This window comes from Pezoporus occidentalis, unplaced genomic scaffold (genome assembly GCF_034315485.1).
Source record: "Pezoporus occidentalis ecotype Australia unplaced genomic scaffold, CSIRO_AGI_Poc_V1 ctg164, whole genome shotgun sequence".
Taxonomy (NCBI): Eukaryota; Metazoa; Chordata; class Aves; order Psittaciformes; family Psittacidae; genus Pezoporus; species Pezoporus occidentalis.
This window is the reverse complement of record NW_026913466.1, coordinates 2,873,258-2,893,529: the sequence shown is the minus strand read 5'-3', so window position 1 is coordinate 2,893,529 and position 20,272 is coordinate 2,873,258. Positions and strand designations below refer to the sequence as shown.

General features: G+C 37.8%; 1 protein-coding gene across 2 annotated transcripts in view; it reads left to right on the top strand.

Moving 5' to 3' along the window:
• CLSTN2 (calsyntenin 2) overlaps nt 1-20,272 on the top strand; it is a 322,557-nt gene that overhangs the window by 286,707 nt on the left and 15,578 nt on the right. For both annotated transcript variants that reach the window (XM_062613220.1, XM_062613219.1), the window contains exon 9: nt 12,815-12,977. In XM_062613220.1, coding sequence (XP_062469204.1) covers nt 12,815-12,977 — 163 coding nt within the window. The remainder of the gene's footprint in view (nt 1-12,814; nt 12,978-20,272) is intronic.

The window sequence follows — 20,272 nt, the reverse complement described above, 5'->3', positions numbered from 1 at the left end:
CGTGTCCAATAGATTGCTCTACTACATCATCTCCTGCCTTTGGCAATAGGAGGAGCTTCCACTGGTGAAACACTGGTTTAAAAAGAGTAGATTTTTCTTGTGACAAAACTGATTTTTCAAGTGTACTTAAAACTTCCAAATAATTAAAAAGGGGTAAAAGGGAAGCTGATGGCTTATTTGAAAACAACTGAAAACAACATTAAGGTTAGCATTCCTCATTCTTTTTTTTTTTTTTTTAGCATTATTTGTTAAAGGTAATTTTAGACTGTAGCTTGTCTTACTTGGTGCTGTAAAGAAGGTGGCAATTGTAGAGCATGGACGTATAGTGTAGTATGAAGTTTGGTAGCTCCTGTATATGTATTTGTATTTTTCATTACTGACATAGCAAGACAGATGAGCAAAGAGCAAATAACATGAACGAGACTTAAAATTTGGTAAGTATTCATTTTAGAAATTATTTGGGCTATTTTATTACTGATTTCTGAGCCTTAGTAGTAACCTTTGTAGTACATATTATTTCAAGTGGGTCCTAGTTCTCCTAAGTTCAGTGGAATCTGTTAGTACATATTTCTCCTAACACATGGTAAATACTTTTTTTCAGTCATACTATGTGCTTGTTTTCAAGAGGTGAGATCAGGTTGGAGTCACCTCAGCTTAGCTCACTTTGGACCTCCACTTTAACTGCCTAATGTCACTAAATGACCTTTTGAAGATTTTCTGTTGATGAAACATTAAGACTGGGGGTGCATTATTATGTTGGAACTAGATGATCTTAAGGTCCTTTCCAGCCCTAACTATCCTATGATTCTATATTATACGCTATAGCAGATTTAGCTTCCTGTTCGATAAGGAGGAGACACACTTAAAATCACACCCACCTTTAACACCTAAATTAGGTAAGTGAAATCATTGCCTCTTCCTCAGGCTTGTAGCTAGTATATTTATTTTTATAAAGACAAGATGGAAGGAGCTATAAAGATACCTTCACTCAGTGAGAGAGATAGGAAAGTATGTAATTGGTCAGAACTGGTTATGGTTAGTTGAGAGTGAAAAGCAAAGGGAAACTGCCTAAGGGAAGAGAAATTGCCTACTTTAGGTGTGGGCAATAAAGAGTTTATTGACATCTCATAAACACTGCTATATATATAGTTTACTCACCTTTTCATTTCCTGCTACTTCATTGATGAATGTGCAATTAAAGATCTTTATCTGAGTATTCGGAAAGAAAAATTATGTGATTTAGTAAGGATGTAGGGATGCACGATATGAAGAGATTCATGAGCTCGTGATGCATTGGCAAATTCTGAGTAGTTCTTTTAAGATTTACAGTTCTGTCATATTAGGAATGTCTGGCATAAAACTTCAGCTGGGTGCTGTCTAAGCCTCAAATATATGCTGTGTAACATTTAGAAAACTAGTCAGAAGGAAAAGCCAGCATGCATAATTGCGCACAAAATTGAGTTTGAATTCCCAGTTTGTTGTGATTCTGATGTGCAGAGTGAATCCTGAGTATTTACTGTGGGTTTTTTCTTTTAATTTTCTACCATGTTCTGCTATGTTTTGATTTAGGAACAACTTCTGTAAAATGCACATGGCAGTGAATGAATTTATGGAAGGGTTTTATTTGACCTAATGAGGACTTCGAAATTTTAGCCACTACTAGAGGTAAATGTTATAAAACGGTAAGAAGAAAGTCTGATGACTGTGAGCTGCTTTGGTACAACAGGCATTTTCTGATACTTTGTAAACTCCTGCTCCTGAGGAGGGCTGAAAACAACAGAATTATCTAATGCTCCCTTGAGGTCACTAATTTTGATGAACAGTTGGATTACTAAGTGCTGTTTGACTTTACATCAGGATACTTTTATGTGTTTTGTTACTTAATGATCAAATGGTGTTAATTGATTGATAGGAAAAAAAAAAAGGGAAGGAAAAAAAAAAGAGAAGCAGAATAACACTACCAGTATGAGTTACTGTTCAGTAAAGGTTTCTGTTAAAGATAATGAGTGCTATAAGAACAAAGAACAGCCAAAATGGAAGCCTATTATTTAAGCATAGTAGAGAAAGCTGCTAACTGCTTATTTAAGTGGTGTACTCATGTCCTGGCTTTCTAACTTCTTAAATCATTGCTGCCTCCTTCACTGGGAATCAGTTTCTGACGGCATTATGAGAGGGGAGTGTTTCTTCGGACACAGCATGTCACTTCAGCTCCACCCATTATCTTCTCTGATGTCAGAGCATCCATCAGCCAAGAAAGCCTGGAAAGATGGGTGGCCCAATTCAGAACACTATGTTCAAATGATGTTCACTAGGCTTACTTGAGGGAGAGAGAAATGCAGAGTTTAATGACCAGGAAAAACTTCCTACTCTTGAAGAATAATCAACATGTTACTTCCTAATCGCATTCATATTTCTTTATGGGTTCATGACAACAGTTTATGCAAAATATTTTATGTTATATTAGGTACCAAGACTTAGTTATTAGGTAGCTGAAGGAATATCAATAATACTTTTGTTTAATAATATAGTTAACAGTTACCAGTTTTCTGTTTCACTTAAATGTTTAGTTCCCATTTCAGTCAAACTTAACTATTAAATACATCATTTCTGAAAACTTTTTAGATACTTTAGGGTTCTCTGATAATTTCTCCTTCTTTTTAGAAGATTTTAAAATGATTTGTTCTGATACAAGCTCTGAAAGTACCCTGAAGTCTTTACAACTAGAATAAGAGACTCACAACTGATAGAATACTACAAATTGGTCTAAGAAAATATTTGCATCGATCTGAGTTCTTTGAGGTGTATTCATTTTAGTGATAATAATAGTGAGGTTTTCATTGTAAAACACTGGAATTCCAAGAGTTCTGCAAACCTGCTTTCAAATTTATTTCACTCTACATTGTGATAAAAATTCCAAAGGCTGTGTGTGTGGGTATGCCTATGTATATTTATATATTATGCATTCATACATATGTATATGTACAAAGTAGTGTTTTCCAAGAGTAAGACAGAAAAAGAATCTATCTAGGTGAGCAGCCAAAGATATTTCAAAATCAAATGGGAAACAGCCAGCACGAATACCATGCAAGATCTTACCAGGGGACTCTAAAATGAGAGGCTGAGAGATGTCTTAGACTATTATTTTTCCCCTTTCTCCTCCTTTCTTTTAATACAGTTAACAAATAGAAGTTTATCATTAGATCTTTTAATTCCTTTCAGCTGATACTCTCTATAAAGGTTTGGTTTGCAGAAGACTCGGACATCAATACGTGGCTGGAATGAAGCTGGTTTCATTAAATGATAGAGTAATAGAGTGAATATTGTGATTACAAAAGAGGGCACACAATACTGCTATCAAAGACAGTGATATACTGTGCCTGGCAGAATGCCATCAAAACAAGGGAGACTAAGAGAATATCCAGCAAAGGGGTCAACGCTACAATTAACATCCTCTCTCTAGCATATGGGGCAGGTAGTTTAGATAAAAACAGGTAATAAATCTTGGAAAGCTCAGAGTCAGATCCATATACTTAGCTCTTTTAAACTGAGGATGGTACACAAATCAGAGGAAAACTAGCTCACAGTAATAAAACATTTGCCCCAGTTTCTACTGGGCGATTGCAATGTCTTTGAGATAAAAGACATTTCCTGTGTCAGTCAACCTCAAAATAAAATGCACTACAGAGCTCTTCAAGATTCAGGGGTTTATCTCAGGAAAATCAAAACATGTCTTAACATCTGTAAGTCTGGTATTAAATACAGACTCAGCTCTTTTAGGTGCTTGCTTTTCTTTCTACTTTCATCTGAATGTACGTGGAGGGGATAGGGTTGAGAAGGGTTGAAATAAGAAAAAAAAGTTGTTGAAGGATGATTCTTCCCCAGCCACATTTTCAGGATGATTGAATGGACATCCACACTGCTGTTTGACATGTTAAATAAACCATACTGCATAATTAATATCAGAACACAAGGTATTCTAACAATGTAGTCTACCTGTATTTTCTGAAGAACACCACACAAATCTTAGGGCTGTTTCCTGAACAGTCTGTGAAAAGATGGGGGTTTTAAGTGAAAGTAAAGGTCTAAGTTTTATAAACATAAAACAGCAGAAAAAAAACATGGACCAGGCAGTGAGTAAACGGTTGAAAATACCTGTTTGGAGGGACTGTGATTAGATGATAAATAAGTACTTATTTGTGTACAGCATTTACTTGAGCAAGGTACATGAGAAAATCCATTAGGTTTATACTCAGTACATTGTACTGAATAGTTTATGTTGAAATACTTGCTTTGTAATGTATACAAAATTACAATGTTAAAATACTTAGCATTAAACTGAATTATCTTTTCGGTTAGTGAGATTATAAAGGTGAAGAAGTGCCTCCAATACTTCACCTCCAGTTTCTGTTTCAAAACATAATGTCATGGAAAATGTGTTCTGCTTTACTTAGTTTCTAAATAAGATGCCAGTATAGAGCCATCTGATGAGAGTTTTAGGGCCATTATTGTCAGGGTTTCATATTAGCTACGGGCATGTAATTGGTACCCCATTTAAGAGCTCAGACTTGCTCCACTGTCAGTAGAGCCTTGAGAATGAGATTCCTGTGGCTCTCATCTTCCTTAATATAATCCCAAGAGGTTTCTCTTCCTTTTATGCATGCAACTAGAGGCAGGCAATACAAACTGTGTTTCTAGTTTCCTCACCTCTGTGAGGAAGCAGTAACCTGCTTAAGAGTTGCATAATAAGCAGGGAAGTATCTCTTTTGCTTCCTTCTCTGGATAATGTTCGTCTGATACTTAGTTGAGGTTCCAGAAAGAAGGGATTAATTTGCACAGTTTTTAATCTCCTGTATTCTAGGACTGATCACACATATGAATGCTCCATCCCTGGCAGTGTTCAAGGCCAGGTTGGATGGAACCTTGGGTTATAGGGTTTAGGGTGAGGTGTCCCTGCCCATGGCAGGGGGGTTGGAACTAGATGATCTTAAGGTCCTTTCCAACCCTAACTATTCTGCGAGTCTATGAGTCTATATTCCTTTACAACTGCAGATTTACATGGCAATAAAGTGGACAGATCAGAAGATATGCCGCTGTAAGGTCTTTAAAAGGTAGTTCTAAAAGAAATAAATTTAAAACACAAATGTAGAAGAATATTTAACAAATTCTTGCCCCATATATGAAGCTAAAATAATATTAGCATATGCACTAGAGACATCCAAGTTCTGATACAGATAGTAGTGATGGAAAACCTTCTTCACAAGTACAAATTACTCCATCTAACAACCACTACTGTGAACAACTGGAAGAGTGGCGATGGTTTAGTCTCATAAGCATAAAAGCAGTGGTCCACAGCAAAGCAATCTGGTGGCTTCGGTTTGCCTCCACTGCCTGCCACCAGCTGTCCAAATTCAGACACTTGCTCAGAGAGACTTTGTGACCAAATTAAAAGCAGGGCTAACATTCAAAGTATAAGTCGTATGTGAAGCTTCAGTGTACAACAGTATTCTTATGGAAAAAAAAACAAAACTGAATTTGTAGATTGTGAGGATGTTTTTCAATGTGTCACCTGTTAGTTTAACTGGTGAGAGTATACTGATTCCTCCTTTTCCCATATACAGTAGATTTTCCTTCCAGTCTGTCTTAATTACTGCATACATACTGTATCTATTATCACTTCAGAGGCAGGGCATACTGATTTTACAGAAGGGTAAATGTACAAAGGTAAAGCCAAAGGGATTATATGATAATGTGAATATTTTAGAGCTTTAAGTTTTCTGAAGAGTTTGTGGAGATATTGAGGACAGATTTGCAATCTACACAATTGCTCCCCTTAGTGGTGAAGAATATACCCATCCTTTGCCAAAGATGTTTTAATCCTTTGTTTCAGCAATGCTTAGATGCAGTAAAGCCGACACGTGGCAACTGTCTGGCCTAATGCACAGAGCCTATTACTGGAGTAGACTAAATAATGGTACAAGACACAAAAAATTGTATTACTGGATGAATTTGATTATTCTGAGTTTCATTTGCCTTTATTTTCAGTAGCTCATCCACAAAATGAACAGGCTGACAGGTTATACCATAGCACAGTGCCAGTGTCAAGTGGGTATCTCTTGATTCTCACAAAAGGAAATTTTTGCTATAAAACTTCCATATTCACAGTAGAAATTGATTTTTTTTTCATTGTGTTAGAAATCAGAAATGCACTAGGTAACCCATTAGGCCAGTGAAGTAAGCACATCCTGAATACTGACTATCTGCATACTGAATTACAGACTTGCAGTCTCCACTAGGACGTTTGTAGCAGTATATCTGTTTATCTTTTATTCTTGGTGGTGATGGGATAATTAAAAAGTATGAAAGAAATCATAAGGTGCTTATAGACAATGAGGAAAAAGAGATCAAAAGTCAACTGTGTGACTTGCTTCCCTGTATCACCTAATGAGCTTTCACGGGGAGCTTAGCTACTGAAATTGAAGGCAAAGATTTATTAGAAGAAATCAAAAGGAAGCAGCAGTTACAGGAAAAGCAGTGCCCTGAAATACATTCTTTTCCTTTTTTAAGCTCACATGCCTATGGATGAGAACTGACAATAGGAAAACCATTAAAGATACTAAATGAGTTCCTAAAGTAACAGATAAAAGCTCATTCAACAACATCTTTAAAGCTCCCATTTATCACAGAGATGTTAAAAACCTCAGAGTGGGAGAAGACAAAGAAAAACGTGGTATTCTTAAAATAATCTTTCCTGTCCCCACCCAAACATCATCTGCACTCTGTGTTCCGAACAAGGTGCCATGCTTTGAAGCAGACTTACTACAGAGCATGTGGCTGCTTTCAGAACAGGGCGGAGGGTTTGATCTGAGTGCTGTAACTGAGTGGATAATGCCAGTGCCTTCAAATGTAAGATCAAAGAAGGAATCCCTCTGTTGTCATCTTTACTCAAATGAGATAAAAATGCAGGGCCTGAGTTGTGTCTGCATGTGTACAAAGTTTTCATAACCCTGACCTCCATCATGCTTCCAAATAAGGAAACTATTCCATTGTTAAGGTTGTAAGCACTGTATTCTGTACAGGAGCATACAAAGGATTTGAGGTAAGTGTTTTGCTTGCTGAAGGACTTGCAGATTTATAAATACAGTAAATGCCATTAATAAAAGCATAACAGTGATTAAAAATATTAGCTGTCAGTTAATACATGTGATAGTAATTCACCCTCTTGATGAAGATGTGGTGCACTGCAACTCTTTATTAGTAGAAGCAGTGCCTTCGTGACAGTCTGTAGACTTTGCATTTTTCCAGACATGCACAGCCATCGGAGAGGGCATTTTTGTGCAGCAGCAGTGACACACTAAGCGTGACTAACTTTCTATTACGCTACTTTATAGAAATATGCAATTTATAATCCCCAGTGTACTCCTGACCTCCTTGCAAGCAGAGGTAAGCATTAGTATTCTAGCTGCTCGGGTACTGTAATCCCTGCATGAATGTGGTTCTTCCTTCCTTAATGATCCCATTCTGCTATAAATGAATATAATAGCCTTCTCCACTGTAGTCTTCATTATAGACTGGCCTAAATGTTTTACTTATTGAAGTACTACCCAACTGCAGAAAATAGATTTTTTGAGAGGACACGGAGTTAAAGAAAAGACTGCTGCTGAAGTGCTGCATGATCGTAGAAAACGGTTACAGTTCTGAGTGACGCTCCAGCAGATGCACATCAGCTCAGGCATGATGATTTATATTCTGTCAAGTTAGGTTGAACAAGCAGAAGCATACATTCTTTTTCAGCTTCAGTCACCTCTGTTCAGAAGAATTCAATTGCAGAAGTGAAATAATTCATCCAGTGTTAATGTTTAATGGTAATCATATTTAGAATTTTTCCATAAAAAGCAGAGGGGGAGATTTGAACACCTTTACAGTTTCTGTATCTTTTATTCACTTTCAGAAAATGAAGCTCTGTGCTTGCAGGTTTAAGGCACCTCTAGACAGTGACAAAAATAGAGAGTACTGTCCAGGTTGGCCTCACCAGCCCAGCTATTTGTCATTGCAGTTATGCTTTGCTTAATATTTCCAAGTTTTTAGCACATAATTTGCTGTCAGCAGTCAGTCTCTTTTTCAGCCCCAGTACCCTCCCTGAGGAGAGGCATGAGCAACACCACAACAGAACTGACATTCTGACCTTGTCTAGGAATTTGTTTTGAAGAAGATACTGCATAATTTATTCTCATGTGCAACTATTTAAATCTGAATCAGGTAATGAGACTGGAATTAAGTCTGATTGGGATGAGAGTTAGTGAAAGAATGCGAGCCAGGCAGCTGACCAGGTTGCTAGCAACATCATTTAGCAAAAACAAAACAGAAAGGGGAGGATAGGACCAGAATTGGTCCTATAACAGCGGTGTATACCAATCATATAGAATTATTGATTTTATATTAATTAATATTTAATAGTTTTAAATGCTGTAGGTAAAATGATAAAAATGCTGAAACTCATAGCCAGCAGAAAGAGTTATACTGAAAAAAATAATACTTGCAAGACAGATGGGAGGGCTGTGTATCAGAGGGATGAAAGAGTAAGGGAGTTACCCGGAGGATAAATTCCTCTGTTGTTCCTTGCAGATATTCAGAAAAGAAAACTTAGTTTATCTCAAAATGTTTCCCTCTCTGCTGATACTAGCCAAATCAGAATGAAAGAAAAGATAGACAAGAGGCTGAAAGCACCTTAGCATTCTCAGATGAAATAGTCGCAGTTTGTACCTACCTCTTGTTGTTTGGCTTTGCTCTTTACATTATTTTCTTTTTTATGCCTGGAGTATGCTTACAGTGAAATAACCATAACTGATGAAAAACAATGATTTGGGATTGTTTCACAGAGATTTTAGGATTTGGGCGGTTTATTTCTAAAAGGGAATTTTAAAAATCTGTTTTGCAAAGCAGTTCTTATTCTGGTGTCAGTTAACAGAAGTACTAGGTAAGCAAGAGTGGAACCTGTCTTGTTTCAATTTATGTCCATTGTGTCTCTGTCACAGCATGCATCACTTTGAAAAGCCTCTCTCTGTCTTCCTGGTGACTTCTCCCTAGACACTGGAAGGCTGCTATTCCCATCCCCCTAATGGTGCTCCACTCCAGGCTAATTTCTCAGCCTCTCCTCACATGGCAAGAGCTGGCCATTTTGTTGTCCCTGTACTTCTTGTATTCAGGTGTCCAAAACGAAGTACAGCATTTTAGATGTAGTCTAAAGAATGCGGGGGGGGGCAGTTCAGAGCATGCTAAGATGCTACAACAAGCATAAATAAGTGAATAGAGTGGCATGGCCTGGTTTAGAGCTGGATTAAGGTGCTTTCTTCAAACAACCTGTAGACAATAATGGTTCAGACTACTTAGGCAGAAAGAAAGAGTTTGTGTCTTATACCTGCACTAAGTAGTGCTCTTTCTAGTAAGTAGAAAGCTTTTCTTCCTGTCCTTTTCTTCTTCCATTTACTGCTTTTTTCATGGATGTTTGAGTGTATTCTGAGACCACTTTGTCAGCAAAGCCACACAAACCAGAAAGATGGAAGGAGCATCTGCTGTCTCAGCTCTAAAGGGATAGATTCAAGTTGTGCTCTGAGTCGTACTGACAGGATGTGCAGGGCTGTGTGTGTGGTCAAAGTCAGTGGTCTGCTGAACGTTACTTAAGGGGCTTTCAGGAAGCTTGCCAGAGGCTTGTGAGCATGCATGGCTGCTCAACTGAACAGCTCAAAGTGCAAGCTCTCTTTGTTTATCTAACCAAACAGGCGAATGATACATTTTGCATGAGTATGCCCCAACTGACCTAAGTGAGGCTAAAAAAGCTGTAAGCTGTAAAGTACATGTTCTCACATGTGCATGCCTAGCTCTGATGTACAAAGCTGGAAAAAGAGACACTTTGCAAACAGCATCATGTGCGTTTCAGACCAAAGTTCTATGGGTTTTGTTCATTCCTTTTGGTTCATTCAGTATTCAACTGAAAAATCTCTGATGTTCCTCATTAGATTTAATGTCTTGGGAAACTTACTTCCTAAGACATACATTTGAGTCTGCTTTCATCTGTTTCATAAAAGCACATTCCAGATCAGTGCCTTGTAATCAGCGCTAAGACTTCAAGCTGGTTAATTCAGTGTGATTTGATTAGTACATTTTAGAGGCAGTCTGACACGATAGAGTGATTAGACCAACCTAGCCATGCAGCAGTCTTTGAAAGCCAGGCTTACTCAGCTGTAATTTTGTCTCATTAGGATAGCTCTATAAATTAGATTTTAAGAAATAAAGTCCTTACTTGAGATTATTAAATGTATTTATTTGCCAAACTAGTATATTTCATAATGTTATTTTCATGGCTTCACTGCAATCATGTTATATTCCATTGCCACTGTGGAGCTCATGCAGGGAAAAAATGTGGCTCCCTGTGCTAACAAGGTGAAGAAGGTGTCTGAAATGACAGCATAACAAATTACCCTCCACATTTATTTATTTCATTATTTTGTTGCCTGTGAAATGGCCAGGCATGAAATACTGCCTGCTGCTGAATGACTGGGATGTATTCCAGGTTTGTAAATAATTACATTGCTTCCTTGTGGAATGTTTTTTTACACTGGGACCCAGTACAGATATTTGAAAGTTCTTTTGGTGGCATATACCCGTGTCTGGATTGAAATTGTATGACAATGAAGTGCCTGACCAACTTGGGTGCTTTTGAAAACTCAGGAAGCACAATCTCATGAATTGTGCCAGAATTCCCTTTAAAATAAAACTTGGTGTTTGTGTGTTGCGATCTAAGGAAAAGCACATAAGTGATGGTGTGAGGACTTTACCAAGCTGCCTACACTATCGTCTTACATTCCAGGACGCATCAGAAAAAATAAAGGTTAGTAAGTACCTTTCCTAGCATGGACATGTGCAGTTGGGCATCTGCATTTTTCTTGGCGGCACTGGAGCCCCACTGCTAGAGTCCTTATTGTGGAATTTATGTAATGTTGTGTTTTCAGAAAGCGTTTTCTTTGAAAAATACAACTGCCCTATTGGTTAAGTCAATAGAGTAATCAGACCAACTACACATTATCAAGTGCTTTGTGTGTATTATGTCCCAGCTGTTTGGGTTTGCTGTATTAAAGTGTTCCTCAATAGCACTTGAGACATCCCAGGTGATGCAGTTTAGGTTTGCAACAGAGAAATACTCTGGAAGGGCTCTCTGAAAGGTGTCAAGTGTTAACGCCTGTAGTTTTTGTAATGCAAGGTCTCTCCAACTCGGGCACATCATTCATTTTATTTAGTGTACTTAATGTCTGATGCATCACATTCTAATGATCAGTCAGAAATCCTGGCAAACGGTTTTTCCTTGAAAGGGAGGACTGCATAATGCTATTTGTGATTGCTGTTTGTTCAATAAAGTTTTCAGTCTTTCAATTTATTTACTTTCAGTTTCGGTTTCAGTTCATTTAACCTTCAGAAAACATTTGTGCCGTCTACTGTTTACAAAAGGAAGGCTCTAGCAGCCTCTTACTGCATTTATGTCTTGCTATGGAGCTATGATGTCTGCAGTAATAAATGCATCCGTTGAAATAGAAGTGATTAAGTGCCTGTTGAAATGTCTTTTGGAACAAAACATTAGCTTTTGCTTTCAAGGGGCAGATATTGCAGCAGATAGCACTTAACCCAGCCAAGGACAAAGTGTTATGTTTAAACATCCCTTTTCTGCTTGCCCCTGTGAAACAGCAAGGATATCTGCATGCAAGCACTTCCATTTCTTAATACATCAAAACAAGTAGCTCTACAGACCTGAAAGGGGCATGATTGTAACTATTGCTTTACTTTTGAAAACAGCCCATCCTACCAGTTTGCCGTCGTTTATTTCTTAGGACTTTTAAATCTGAAAAATACAACCAAGGAAGAAAGGATTGGGCAGGCTTTGATACCTACGTACTAGACTTCTGTCGTCAGAGGCACTGATTCATCTGGCTGTACATTTTCGAACTAAAACCTAATCTGACCATCTTGCAATGATCCACTTGGTTGCCCAGCTCAGAAATTGACTGAGATTTGATATTAATATTGCAGTCTCGAAATTATGTTGTAACTTTTGCTGTTGGTTTTCAAAGCTGATGTATGTCACTGAAACCACATAGATCCTTACTTTGCTAACTATCTGGGAAAAAGCTTAAGGCCAGAAGAAGGATGGAGAACCTTTGCGTTTCCTGCACAAATCAGGTGGATGCATACGCTACTTGTCCATCCGTTTGTATACGAAGCACAACAGAGGTCCTTCTAGTACTGTGGAAGTCCTGATGCATTGCATAGGATTTCCCAAGTACTAATGCAATAAGTTAATAACAAAAATTGAATCAAATCTTTGACAATAACTCACCAATCTAGTGACTGAGTGCTGTCTATTATCTTCTGAAGCTAACAGTAATTATGTTGATACATCCCAAGCATGCATTTCTTATGTAGTTTTATATTTCAAAATTGGATGCAGACATTAAGAAACTAATATTGTGTATTCACAAATGTGAAAATGCAGAGCAAATACCAAAGTGCCTGATTTTTCTGTTTGTTATCCATTTTCAAATAGTGTGTTTTAAGATGCCTCTATTTATCAGCTCTATTCTGCAAGTATGCCAAGAGTATTTATCAACATTGTTTTCACTTTCATTAATTTTAGTGCTGTTTAAATCGCAATAATGTTATTGTCTTCTCTGAGTGAAATTTGGAAACCAGAGAATTTAAAAAACATACAGGATATAAAAATTAGTCACCTGGCAGTAATTAATATTTTTTCTTGCATTCTGTCTTTCAGATTTGCGATAAAGAATGGCATTACTACGTTGTCAATGTTGAATTTCCCGTCGTTACATTATACACGGATGGAACAACATATGAACCTTACCTTGTGACCAATGACTGGCCTATCCACCCTTCCCACATAGCCATGCAGCTCACAGTTGGTGCTTGTTGGCAAGGTAATATGACAGTGAAAAACAGACAGTAGAATTATGAATGCAGACCAAAAAGAATGTTATTTGTCTCGCTGATTGCATAGTAAATAAATTACTGGAAGGTTGATGGTATAAAATCTGAAGTAAATCCAGAGTTAATAATGAGTCCAAGGATAAAATGGATGGGACATGAACAGACTTTTGAATTCCCATCATCTAAAGAAGTGTTCAATACAATTTATGTATTCAGTGTGAAACATTGTCTTTACCTTTTGTCTTCACTTATTCTAATGATTTGCCTTCTTACCCAGTTTGAAGCTAACTATCTAAATCATACTCCAAAGAACTCCAGCCATGTCCTTTTAGTCTGCTTCAAATTTCATTCCCAACCCATGGCCTGATCCTGTGTTCTTGACATTGGATGTATGTCACCAGTAATTCCACTAATTTAATCAATCCACTCTGTTATAGACTAGAAGTAAAGGTGACCGCAAAATAAAACTGGAAGTCCCAGTCCCAGTGCCATACTTGTCTGAGCCTTTGCTCAAATACTAGTTTTTCTGGCTTTCTCCCTTTTATAATCCTGTTCTTTTTTTCTGGTTTTTATGCCAATGTCTTTTTTCTGTTCTCTGCCTTACACCTTAAACTCATCTGCTCTTGTAAAGTTAATTCCATGGTAATTTTCTGTTTATGCACTGTGTCTTGTTTTTACTTAAGACAATGTATGAAGTGAAGCAAACTGTATGATTAGGAAAAAATGCTTTAACACAGTTCATGTTTCTTCCCCACTCTTTAATGTTGGCTCTCTTTCTCCATTATTACCTTGTTTGCCAGTTTGATCTCTGCTCGTTTGCAATGCTGTCTGTCTGCAAAATTTGGACATCTTATGCATGGCAGAGCTGTTCTGTATAAATAGTATTAGAAGCAAATCCAGCTGTTAGATTATGAACACCTTGGGGTAAAGATCCAATCTTTACTTTGATGACAACATGCAGAATAAAGCCACTCTAATCCTAAAAACAAGATTTGATAAGTTTTGAATATTGATCGCCAAGATAGGTATTATGATAGCGAGTTAATCAGCATGATGCTATTCCCATATGTTTGTGAAAGTACAGGCTGGTTTGCTTCTGTCTCTTTAGGATGATCTTCAGGTGTACTGGAATTTTTCACTGATGTTAAATTTGTGACAGAATACACAGAATTATACTCTAAGGTGTTAATATTCTAAGGGAATGTTACTCTTTTTTTTAGGTAAAAATACGCAGTGAAATACCTGTCAGATTCTTCAGAAACCAGAACTTCAGTTTAGCCAGTAGTTTGCTGGGATAAATAGTTGACAGGTACCAATCTGATTTAGACAGATTTTCTCTTAGTTTGATCTGTGGAGGTTTTATGCTTGTTTTATACTTATTTTCTTGTGTAGTTTTGGTGCAGTACTTTTAAAGCAGAGTTCCAGACTTAACAAGTGCCGATGTAATTTAGTCTGTGAAGTAAATTTAGTTCTTTCCAGATGTGTGATCTAGTTGCAGATGTCCCTGCCCATCATCGGCAGGTTGGACTAGATGAGCTTTGAAAGTCCCTTCCAACCCAAACTATTCTGTGATTCTAGGATAAAATGCCATAGGGACTGTGGATAATCAATGCGTATTGCGCTCTGAAACATCATCATTTCTCAGGAGCTGTGCTAAAGAAATTTTATTTGAATCATGTTTATGTCTTGGTTCTTCTGCATAGGTCTACATATTCTTGCGCATTATTGGTGTAACTTCTGCCCCTTAATGTCTTTTATTCATGCATTGTGTTTTTCTCATTCTCTAATAGCAATCTTTAGGTGTTGAAGGGGGAGGTTCCCTCTCTATATGGGTGGGAATCTTGCTTCCTTTGCATCTTTTTCTCTTTATATAAAAAAAAAAAAAAAAAAATTAAGGTAAAACTCCTCATATCGGCTCACAATAAATACAGACCACAGACTATATTCAGTATTTAAGCTGTTAAACAAATAGAAAGGTACAACTGTTTTCAGACATTTTTAGCATTGCCTTGAGTAATTTGACAGCTTATTGAATAACCATTCAGGATAAGATGCTTCCACCTTTTTGGTGAAACACCTGACTTAAACTACTGAAATTTTACCTATTCCTGCTTTTAGAAATTATTGCAAGATTATATTAATGCTGTTTTAATAGTGTGAGAATTGGAGCCCCTCCAAAGTAGAAACAAATTTTCCATCTCATGAAAATGTCAGGATTTAGCTAAGGTAGTGTGAACAAAAAGGTGAAATTTTAATGCGTACATGAAACAAGATTTCACTATATTGCTTTTAGCAATGCTTATCTTTCAGTAAGTTTGATTCAGCTCAAACTATTTTCAGTGAATGGTATGAAAAGTCACTTTGTTAGTAAGATTCAGCACTCTGTTTTAGTCAGTTGAACTGTAATTATTCAATGTGTAAAACCAAACTATTTTGTTCAAAATGCTGATTTTCAAAATCCATATATTTCAACAAAAAGTGGATCTATCACATAATTTGACTATAAATAGTTTCATTGATACTGTTATCTGGGTGTGCTTAGGATAATACATTTAGGCCAGTCAGAATAGTCTAAACTTTCACATTTTCAAAACTGCTTTAAAAACATCTATGATTAACTTCAGTAAAAATATGCAGTGATTTTGGCGTCATAAGCCACGGCAGGGAGTCTTTGTTAAGAGGATATGGGAGTTTCCAGCTCTGGTTTGCTCAAACTATTTCCTTCCCTTTTCATTGAAGCACTGGGCAGAATTGGAACACAAGCTCCAACCTCTTTCTTCAGAAAGGACGAGCCTTTTTTTTCTGTCTTTACCAAACCATTTTATAGTTCTGGGTCCACAGTATCCATTTATCAAAGTCATAGTATGTGAAAAACAGTCTTAACTCAGACAGCTAAATTAACCAGTAGAAATAACATTCCTTTTTCTTACCACAACAATTTTCATTTGCTCTCAGCAAAAAAATAAGTCATTATTTACCCTTTCCTATATGACAGTTTTCAGTACTTGTCTGGAAACTGGCAACTGTACTGCTGTTTCTCTAGGAATTTTGAGAATCCTTCAGGTTAAGAGACAGGTGACTCGTTCAGGCCTGCCTGGTCTGTTCATCACTGACACCGGTACTCATGCTGAGGTTATGTAGAAGTATCATGCTTGCATCTCCTTATTGTCTTTCTCGGAGTTATGTCATGTAGGAGTCTCAGACACAGAAGGAGAATCCTTTTCTTTGAGATTAGTATTTCCTGTTACTAGTATTTTAATTCCAGAGCAACTCCTTCTGACTTCTATATCCTTGTTTATAGTATCCATTATGAAGAGTTAGGTTAGGTTTTATTTCTGCCTTCAGCTGTTCAAGTGAAATTTAAGAAAGTTCAAGTTCAGTGCTGTTCTCCTGAATCCAACATCAGAACAAACCAAAAGTGCAGTCTCCTAGGCTTACGTTATATATTTAAATTTTAGCCTATGAAGTCCCATTTCCATCAAACCATTTGCCTTTTTTGTTTGTTTGTTTTTTGGTTGGTTTGGTTGGGGTTTTCTGACATTAGCATTCCAGTTTTAATGGGCAAGTCTCTCCTACGTCTTTACCCTTGCCTTGGCAGTGTAAAGAGCATGCCTGATTTGATTGTTCCCAATGTTACACGCTATTTCTTTAAATTACATGAGGTGAGTGCTAGGACTCTCAAATGGAGGAAGAATTAGCCTTTTCCTGAAGGGCAGAGTTTTGTCTAAGGGGCAAGAGGGTATTGGAGGCAGAAGTTTGGGTCCCAGGGTATGCATGGCAGCCTGGAGACAAGCAGGGAGTGAAGATGGTTGTAAATGCAGAGGGCCAGGCTTCAAAGGTGATAGAAGAGTCTCTCAGACACTGGGTAAAGTTTACTGCAACCCAGGAAGTCATTCAGTTACCTAAAACCAAGACTGGGGGTAGTTTCCAGCTTTAGTAACACATCGGAAATGAGGAAAATTGTATAGTTTTGTGGTGTTGGGGGTTTTTTTAATGTTCTGTTGTGGCATACTCAGTAGAAATTTTCTCTACTTAAAACTAGGTGTGTTACTCTGGTATAATCTTTTTTAATCTAAAAACCTTGGTCCTTTCTTCTAGGAACTCATTAAAGGGACGATCTAGGCAGAGCTTCCTCTTTGATTTAGGGTTCTGTCACAGCGTTTAGCATAGAGCAGTGTTTTGTATTTATTTTGTGTAGTTCACAAAACTACTATACTTTTAATACTGCTCTACTTTTGGGTAGTTTATTTGAGGGCGGGACTTCATGCCTTTAGGCTAAACTGGGTTTGTTGTTTCAGTTACATGCAACCCAAGAGCAGTGGCAGCTGGAGACATTCTATCTCCAACAGAGAGCTGGTCCTCGTGCGTGGCAAATCCTAAATTTTAGCTGCATTTCGGTGACTCTAGGCCTAGAAAAAGGTAATACTGACTACAGTGCAAGGCTAACTGGACTCTTGGTGAACTAACTGAGGGCAGAAATTAACAGTTTGGAATGCTGGTACAGCTGTTGCTGAAATCAGGGCTTTGGGTACCCTGGTAAAGTTCGGCAGCTTTCTGCGCAGGCATTTAGGGTTAAGGTTATAACTTAGTTTTAATTGCATTAAGAGGCTCTTTCTATTCACATCAGTGGTCTCACAGGTGATTGTCAAGGATGTGATTTTGTTGTAGGTGGGGTTATTTAGGACCAAAGTGCTGTTCTATCTCTAATGGTGAAAGAGAATTTGAAGCAAAATTACCCTTTCTCAGGGGTATCTAAAAGACAAAGTTAACTTTCTTGTGCGATTCCCAGAACAAAAGAGACACAAAAGAGACACCAAAGAGAACATGTGGGAAGCATGACCCTGGCACTGTCTCTGAACTCTTATGTCCCTGAATGGATGGTAGAAGCAGACCTGGTCCATAAGGACAGGAGAGAGGTCCACAAGGCTCAACTTTGGCTTTCATGTCTACTCTTTTCTTCTCTAGCCGTAGAAATATTCTAGCTTTACCCTTCCAGCTCAAGATTCGCGAGACCTTTCCAAACAGTAAAGAGGTAACACAATTCCACAGCAAGGAAGTAGAATTACCCTTACTTGGTGAAGATAAAGTGCAGTATCAAGAGAGGACTTTTCCTCAGGCCACTTTAAAAAAAATCTGCATTACAGCAAGAATCGAGCTAGCCTTCAGGATCAACCACAAAATTGTTCCTATTCTCCCTTTTGACTTTTGCAGACCTGGTTCATTCTCCTGAGTAATACAAATGAATTAAGGTTAGCTCATCCTGGAGGTGCACTTCCCAAGAGCTTACCTTAGTAACTTCTCTGAGTTCATTATTCTTGATTCAGTTTATCTGAGGACATAGCAAATGGACCTTTTTACAGAGTGTGAAATTTCTTCCATTAAATCAACGTTTATAGGTTCCCCCTCTAATCCCTTTATGGCTAAATATATTCTGTGGCAAAGGCATCCAGAACAAGGGAGCAAGTTACATGATTTGGCAGCCTAATGATCTTTTGTACCACAAACAGACTTCCTCCAGGCTTCTCTGAGAAGATAAGGTCTTGAGTTCATACTCTATACTTCCCAAAATGACTTGTTTCTTTATGTATCATTCCGAAAGTCCTGTCAGGGAAGCAGTGACACAAGTTAATGACTTGTCACAAGGTTTTATTGTAGCTTACCATGACTCTAAGTCATTACTTGTCATAATGCCACCCACTCTATAGAGTGTTGGAGCTTCACAGTGTAATTATGCCGACCACATTGCAAAAGGGAAGGTCTTTAGAAGAAGCCTATCAACAAACTTTGTTATCATGAGTACAGCAGAAAGCTATTGTAGTTCCTGTTTTCTAAATAATTTCTGGTTTCTGTTCTGTTTTTCTTTGGTATTCTGCTGTCATTCTCCTCTTTCTTTAACCGTGGTTGGAGATCAGGTTTTTTATAGAGTCCTTCTTGTAGAATGCCCTTGTTAACCTCATACATCAACACCCTGCTGACATATCAAGCACAAAGTTGCAGTCAGAACTGACTATAGCTATTCAAGGCAAGGAGAATTGTTAACAGTCGGAGAGGGACCAGATCACTGAGGGGCAAATACACTGCGGGTAGTGTAGCAGCAACAGCAGTCTGTATCACTCAGTGTTGGACTTCATCTAGAAATTAAGATATCCATCAGATAAAGATTACCCTCTACTGTGCATTCTAACACCAGTGGGTCATGCCTTGGGGACTGACATAACTGGCACCAACCTGACGCCTCAGTAGATGCAAGCAAATTAATGCAAAACCACCTAGGTAGATTTCAATATAATGTGACTATCTGTATACTGATGCTTGTGTTAGTACAGCAGTGTTTTCCCTCCTCATTAAATACAAGATGTAGTGGATTTCAATATGCTAATTGGTACTACTCCTGAAATCTGTGTTAGCCTGTTTAACAGCCAGTCTACTTGTCAAGGAATTAAACCCAGATCCCTAAGATGCCATAGTAAAAAGTGGATAAATTTGGAGGTTTGGACCTGAGGACTTCAAAGCTTAGAGAATGTCTTGCAGTTGCTTTGAGATTCACTTTGGTATTTATGCTGGGATCCTGAATAATCAATCATTCCTTAATTATCTGGCTCAGTATAATCAGAGTCTATCATGTCTTAAAAGGATCACATATCAGTTGGAAATCATCTTGATTCATCATTTCCTGTGAAAACCTCCTTGTGCTCAGACTGCCCTGATAATTACTTGATCATTACTAGGGTAGAGCAAAAGGCAAAAAAATATCTGCGAGCTCAGTGAAGTCAGTTGGTTTGACAGAAAGGCATGACTGCTCTTTGGAGATGGGTAAGTGAATGCAAACAGCCTTGGGTGTCTCTGAAGTCAAAACAATGCAACTGTAAAATTCAGTGGTAATCAAATCAAAGATCAGAATTTAGAAGAATTTGGATAATCCTCTATTAAAACTTTACTATCAGCATTATATTATATATTATATATATAAAATATATATAAAATATATATATTATATATATATTATATATTATCAGCATTCCCTCAGTTCAAGAAGGACAGTGACCTGCTGGAGAGAGTCCAGCACAGGGCAACAAAGATGATTAAGGGAGTGGAGCATCTCCCTTATGAGGAAAGACTGAGGGAGCTGGGTCTCTATAGTTTGGAGAAGAGGAGACTGAGGGGTGACCTTATTAGTGTCTATAAATATATAAAGGGGGAGTGTCACGAGGATGGAGCCAGGCTCTACTCAGTGGCAAACAATGGTAGCACAAGGGGTAATGGGTACAAACTGGAACACAAGAGG